The 6,604-nt window shown below is 39.8% G+C and overlaps 1 protein-coding gene across 1 annotated transcript; it reads right to left on the reverse strand.

Moving 5' to 3' along the window:
* Positions 1-302: 302 nt before the first annotated feature.
* Positions 303-4,914, reverse strand: LOC113098761 (cytochrome P450 1A1-like). Its single transcript, XM_026263795.1, has 7 exons — positions 4,829-4,914; positions 3,077-3,978; positions 2,868-2,994; positions 2,700-2,789; positions 1,795-1,918; positions 1,570-1,656; positions 303-1,482 (listed from the first exon to the last, which is right to left on the reverse strand). Exons 2-7 carry the CDS (start codon positions 3,914-3,916, stop codon positions 1,170-1,172), a joined length of 1,581 nt encoding a protein of 526 aa, XP_026119580.1. The 5' UTR covers positions 3,917-3,978; positions 4,829-4,914; the 3' UTR covers positions 303-1,169.
* Between the last annotated feature and the right edge of the window lie 1,690 nt (positions 4,915-6,604).

Consider the following 6,604-nt stretch of genomic DNA (forward strand, 5'->3'; position numbering starts at 1 on the left):
TTATTTTTTTGCTCAATACATTGACAATTCCATGCTTTGTTTTGTGCAATGGTAATATTATATTTGTTTGTTGGTTCCTGCTATAAAACTACGTCTTTTCATATTTCCATGGTTTTCTTTGTAGTAACTTTGAGAGTCATGTATGCAGTGTTAGATAAATAAGGCCATTATTCACTACTATGGTATAACCAGTTGATTCCTCCCACAGTACATCAATAAATCAACCAGTGATTTACAGAAAAGTCTTGATTTTAGATACATTTCTGTAACTCTCTTTAAATAGAGACAGACAGACGCATTCACAATTAAAGTTTTTTTATTCATTTAGCAATCATAAATAGGTTATGCAAAAACAATGCCCCTGTTTGTAGAGCATATAAGAGACCGTATTTGCAGGCATTATTAATTGTAGTACTTCAGACATTAATTTCATGACATCCTTCATCATACAAAACATTAAGCACCTGCCACAAAAAGTATCATGTCATAAAGTCAATTAAACAACAAAAACATTATCCAGGGAAGAAAATTTGATCTAGAATGATATCGAATGTCCAGAAGCACCTTGATAAATACAAAAAAAAGTCTATATAGATCTACAGCAGTCTGTACAAACGTAAGATCAGGCACATTAAAAAATGTGCACAGTAAAAGTGGCTGTACATTTACAAAGTGGATCACATTTTGGGATCGTAATCAAACAGAAAATAGCTTCAGTGTATGTCGTCCAGCAGATTTGAGGAATCTGTATTAAGCTTATGACAAAAGAAGACATTCTTTTGATAGACTGGCACAAAAGCAGCATAAGGCGCATGAGCTGCGGCAGGCACTCATTGTTATCTGTGCACTATATTTGGAAGCACAAATATGTTATCAGCATCAGCATTCGAGTTTTGAAAGGATGAACCCATGCAAACACGCATGTGCATATGAAAACATAGATGTATGTACATGATAAAGCCACATGCAGACTCTTGGTTATGAGCATTGCGGTCCAGCATTATTGAAATAACTGCAGTAAAATGCACCGGATGCCTTGGCCTGAATCACAATCAAACATCTTTCAAATATTTGGCTTTGTGAGTTGACTGCGAGGTCTGCACCGAACCAGAATCAGAAGTAACAGCGCTGTGGATTTCAGCTCAAACTATGATGACGGTTTCGTCAGATCAGGCCGCAGTGCCGGGCAATTCGAAGCCGGGTTGTGGCGTGACGCGCAGCATACAGCGCTTGTGTTTCATGGTCAGCCCGTACTCTGGCGTCATATCCAGCATTTCTCCCGGCATCCCGCTGAACTTTAACCTCTGGAGAAGGATGGCCATGAACAGGAAGACCTCGGCACGTCCGATGGACTCTCCAATGCAGCGCCGCTTCCCAAGCCCAAAAACCAACACCTTCTCTCCTTCAATCTTGTTCAGCTCTGTACCGTCTGCGGTGAGGAATCGGTCCAGATTGAAGCTTGACGGATCCTTCCACAGTTCTCTGCAAGAAGAAACAGACGGTTCAGCTTCGTTTAAGAGCAGATTGCACCATTTACCAACCACATTTAAGTCATTACGAGAAACTTACGGGTCATGGTTGACTTGCCACTGGTTTACAAACACACAGGTGTCTTTGGGAATGAAATATCCGTTGAGCGACGTGTCTTTAGACGTACTAAAAGAAAAAAAACATGAGCAGTCATTGGCACGGCCAACTTTGGTAAACACAGCAACATTGTTTACAGGCATCCTTCTTTTTAACTCAATTCACATGTAGTTTTATTTTAATGCAATGACACCGTTCTCAACTCACCAGTGAGGAATGGTGAAAGGAAGGAAGGACGAATGGCGGAAGATCTCCAGGATGAAGGCCTCGAGAAGTGGCAAGTCCGTTCTGTCTGACAAACGTGGCGTTCGATCCATTCCGATCTTTTCTCCTAGAAAGATTTTAGACTGGATTTTAGATCTAGACTATTAAAAATAGAGATTCTTTATTGGAACCAGTGGTTCAATGAAGAACCTTTAACAACCATGCACTCCTAGAAATAAAGGTTACAAAAGACGGTTTTCACAGCAAGGCCATTTTTTTTGTACTGCGTGGAACATTTATAAAATCTACTTTAAAGTACCGTTTTTGCATTATAAAGGTTATATGGACATAAAAGGTTCTTCATGAAACCATCGATGCCAATAAAGGAGACATATAAGACTCTTTATAGTGGAATATTTCTTTAGATTATCAAAATGTTCTTCTGGCTACATTTAAGGACTGATCACCGAATGGTTCCAAATTGGCTCTTCAATGGCGAAAATCCAGTTATGAAGAGTATTTTTTAACAGTGAACCATATTTTAACACACTTAAGAATAAAGTATCCAAAAGGGGGTTTTCACATCAATGCCATAGAAGATCCAATCTGGGTTCCCAAACCTTTTAGTGAATAGTTCTTAAAAGAACATTGTAGAGAACATTTAAACAATCTAAAGGACCTTTAGTCCAATGGAAAGTTTCCTTATGGAATCATCAATGCCAAATAAATAACCTTTACCACTGTAAACTCTTAGAAATAAGGGTTCTTTATGAGCATTAACTTTTACGATTCGTTATAGAGGAAAAGTTTCTGTAGATTTTTAATAGGTACCTTGATTAACAAAATATCCCTTGGAATCTTTTTTATAAGAGTGCATTTATAAAGATAGACATTGAGAGAAAACTCACTCAGCTCTCTTTGCAGTCGCTCCTGGATCTCAGGGTAGGCCACTAGATAGACGACACCCCAAGACAGAGCCGTACTGATAGTGTCGAAACCTGTCAACGAGCACAGACACACTTTAGTATCACACAGAGATTGGAGACAGAAAATCATTGGGCTATCCCTGCACTCACCAGCTCCGAAGAGATCATTGACGATTCCGACGATCTTCTCATCGGACACTTGCACGTTTGAGTTCTCGTCCAGTTTCCGGTCTTCGCAGTGGTTGATGAGCGAGTCGGTGATGTCTCGGATGTTGTCCTGAAATACATATCACATATGATTGAGCTACACGGAGCGTTAAATAGAAAGAGAACTGACGGACACGTCTGAGATCGCCCACCTTGTTGAAAGTGTCGTAATGGTCATTGACCATCTTCTTCATCAACTTGCTGAAGCGAGCGTTGATGGCCACGAACTTCTTCATCATCGTGCTGGGCAGGATACGCAAGAAAGGGATGAAGTCCGCAGGATTGCCGCTTCCCACGATCTTCCCGAACTCGTCGCTCAAATTGACCAAGCTCACCAGCTCGTCGTCGTCGTGGCTGTAGCGCTGGCCGAAGCAGATCCCGCAGATCACGTTGGCCACAGACACCACGATGTGCCGGAAGGGATCGAAACTCCCGTCGGCCTTCATGACGCTGTGAAGCCTTTCGATCAGATAGAGACCTTCCTTGCTGATGTGCTCCTCAAGGGCACATGAATACTCTGAGCTTTTGGCTTGCACCGTGGAAAATGTGCGCAGGGCGCTGAGGGCCAGCTTGCGACGGGCGCGCCAGACACCCACCTGATCCGTACTAAAGGCCAGGCTCTTTCCGTCGCTGATGAACTTGCTGCTGTGGAGATCCGGACGTCCGGCGAACTCCTCGCCTTGTTTGAGGAGAGCTTGACGGATCACGTCGTTTCCGCTGAGTACTACAACGGGACGCATCCCGATCTGGATCTGGAAGACAGGGCCGTAGAACTTACTCATAGCGGTCAGGCTCAGATGTGGGTTGTTTCCCACTTCCAGGACATTTCCGATGATGGGAAGAGGCTTCGGTCCCGGTAGCTTCTGGAGCCCTTCTGGGATCTTAGTACGCATGAGGCGCATGAGGAGATACACCACACATATCGTGATGATGGCCACCAGGCTCTCAGACACAGAAATCGGGCCCAAAATGGGAAGAACTGTAAGAGGCATGGTTATCTTTCTTTGTTGTGTTTCCTTCAACAATCTTTGCTCTTGAAGACAATGCAGGTTACCTGTTTAAAACAAAGGAGCAGTCAAACTGTTAAATGTAGAGAACGAAGGAATAGTGCAGTAACACTATTCACTTGCATGGATGATACTGAAAAAGGTGTCTTTCCACAACCTGTGTTTTTTATTTTTTTTTATGTTGCATTGCATATGCATGCAATAGCTTTTTTAGTGCATGCATGCATCTAACTGATCTATTTTTGCAGTCGTTGTTCGGTTATTTACATTTTGCGTAATTCATTAATGATAAACTACACATGGAGCGATCTGTCTCAGGTCAGAAAGCATATCTGAGACCCATGTGCACACACCTTTACACACACTCATACATGCAGTGCAACCTAACGTTTTTAGATCATACAGTGATTTATGGAAAAAAAAAGATTCTGAATAAACATCAACAGGTAATGTGTTAGTCAATAAAATGTATATATATATATATATATTATATATTATATATATATAATATATATATATATATATATATATATATATATAATATATATATATATATGAATGTGTGCATGAAAGCAATATAAATGAAAATATGAATAAATGAAGTATATGCATTTATATTTAATTATATTTAATTTATTTGCATATGTGTGTGTGTGTGGTGTATGTGTGTGTGCATATACCCACAAAAAAATAAACATATCTATATATATTTACAAACAAATACATTTTATTTTTTTAAGTATTATATGTATATTATCTAAAAACTCATGCACATCAAGAACAAGAAACAAGGAAAGAAGTAAAAAAGTGAGTTCTTTTGGGAAAAAATGTTGAATTGGCTTCTGCAAATATAATTAAATATTTTCTAAAAGAAAGAAGCATTGACTTTAATCTTACCCCGAGCGATCCGAGAATCTTCTTCTGTTCTGAGCTGAATTTGTCTGTCCAGAGTCAATTAGCTCCAGAGGAGTGCAGCAGTATTCCAGCGGGGAAAAACTTTTATAGAGAAGAGCTCGTGGCGATTGGTTGCTCTTCTCGTGACGTCACGAAGCGCCGGAGACTTTGTTAATGGGAGAGAATCAGAGATGGGAGTGAGATTAAGGGTGATCGACTATTAAGAGTGATTACACTTAACATTAACGGAGAAATAAAAAAAATACTGCGAGAATAATTATTGAGACGGAGTGCTCTTCCATTTCCAAACACACACATATCTAAATTATATATATTATAATATAATATATATATATATATATAATATATAATATATATATATATATATATATATATATATATATATATTAGTAGCAATATGTTTATTAAACTACATGCATTATTTATTAATATAGATGGATTCAATAATGATAAGAATAGATTTATGCATTAAAAGTACTAGCTAAATCAACCAATCAATCTATAAAGAAATTTTCAATTGTAAAAGACCCTTGAAGTGCAAGAATATAAATACATTTTGGCAGTATTTTTGACGCGATGTAATAATAATAATATTTTACAGAATATAATACAACAGCTGTCTGTCCAAACACCAATCAATGCACAGACTGAGAAATAATGCGCAATGCCAATTATAGATCAGATGATATTCACAACTCTTAAAGAATTTACAGTGAAACTACAGGCTTAAAGCAATTATATAAGAAAGAGAGAAAGAAAGAAAGAAAGGCATGTTGATTAACAGTATACCGTCTTAACAGACAGAAGTCCGTGACATAAATCTATTTGACAATTTCAGCAATTATAGACTAATTAAACTGTTTGTTGCAACACATCTGAAAATTGCCTGCATATTCGCCGAAGAGTAAATCGACGAAAGAAAGAGTTTTGCGTTGATTTGCAGGATCATGTTCGCCTGGCACGCGCTCGTAACTCATTAAGCAACAGGTAGAGCATCGCGTGCAAAGATGTGTGTGTGTGTGCGTGTGTGTGTGTGTTACACAGCCCTGCTGCAGATTCCTGCACACATTTTTCATACATCTCATTCACAGTGTCAACAGGAAAAGCCGCCAGAATGGAGTAAAACCGTGTGACCTTGAAACGCAGAGCATGTTACAGCGCTGTAAAGACCGACCGACCGCTCCTGAACTGATTTGTTTGTTCTGCGGTAGCGTTCTCTTGTAAGAATCTCGGTCACCTCAGACTGTTATCATGATTTGAAACACGCTACGATAAACTCATCAAACAGCATCGCGTGCGTGCACCTGTGGCGCGCGGGTTAAAGATTGGCCACGTTGCGTGAGAGCGCGCGCGAGGATGCTGGAGGGGGGAGAAGGCAAACGAGTTCACCTTACCATCATCTAACACTCTCTGTCAGTTCAAAGCTGCAAAAAGACATAATGCACTTTTTGACGGATTCATTTAATGCACGCGCTTTTTCTAAAGGTTGCGTCCAGGCTTTCTGAAGGATGTGAATGAATGCGAATGAGATGCTCTGGTCTCAAATATTTGCTAACTCTTGATATGATTCATACTGGGAGGTCTGATGGTATTCAGTTTGATCAAAGATGAGGAACAGATCCCGGGTCAGCGCGAGCGGCCTTCTAGAATCCTAATTATACACGCTGATTGCTCGTGTAATTAAGGCTCTCTGTAGGGGCTTTGAAGCTCTGGTGAGGTGTCTCTGAAAACAACAAGTTAAGAAAGACAGCGTGCGAA

This window comes from Carassius auratus, unplaced genomic scaffold, assembly GCF_003368295.1.
Source record: "Carassius auratus strain Wakin unplaced genomic scaffold, ASM336829v1 scaf_tig00216640, whole genome shotgun sequence".
Lineage (NCBI taxonomy): Eukaryota > Metazoa > Chordata > Actinopteri > Cypriniformes > Cyprinidae > Carassius > Carassius auratus.

Bases quoted from the DNA above. Each gene is read 5' to 3' on its own strand.
- LOC113098761 (XM_026263795.1), bottom strand. From the start codon at position 3,916: ATGCCTCTTACAGTTCTTCCCATTTTGGGCCCGATTTCTGTGTCTGAG. The intron at 1,919-2,699 runs GTGAGTTTTCTC...AAATCTTTCTAG, and splicing joins GCGACTGCAAAGAGAGCTGA to GAGAAAAGATCGGAATGGAT. The intron at 1,657-1,794 runs GTGAGTTGAGAA...TTTTTCTTTTAG, and splicing joins CCTTTCACCATTCCTCACTG to TACGTCTAAAGACACGTCGC.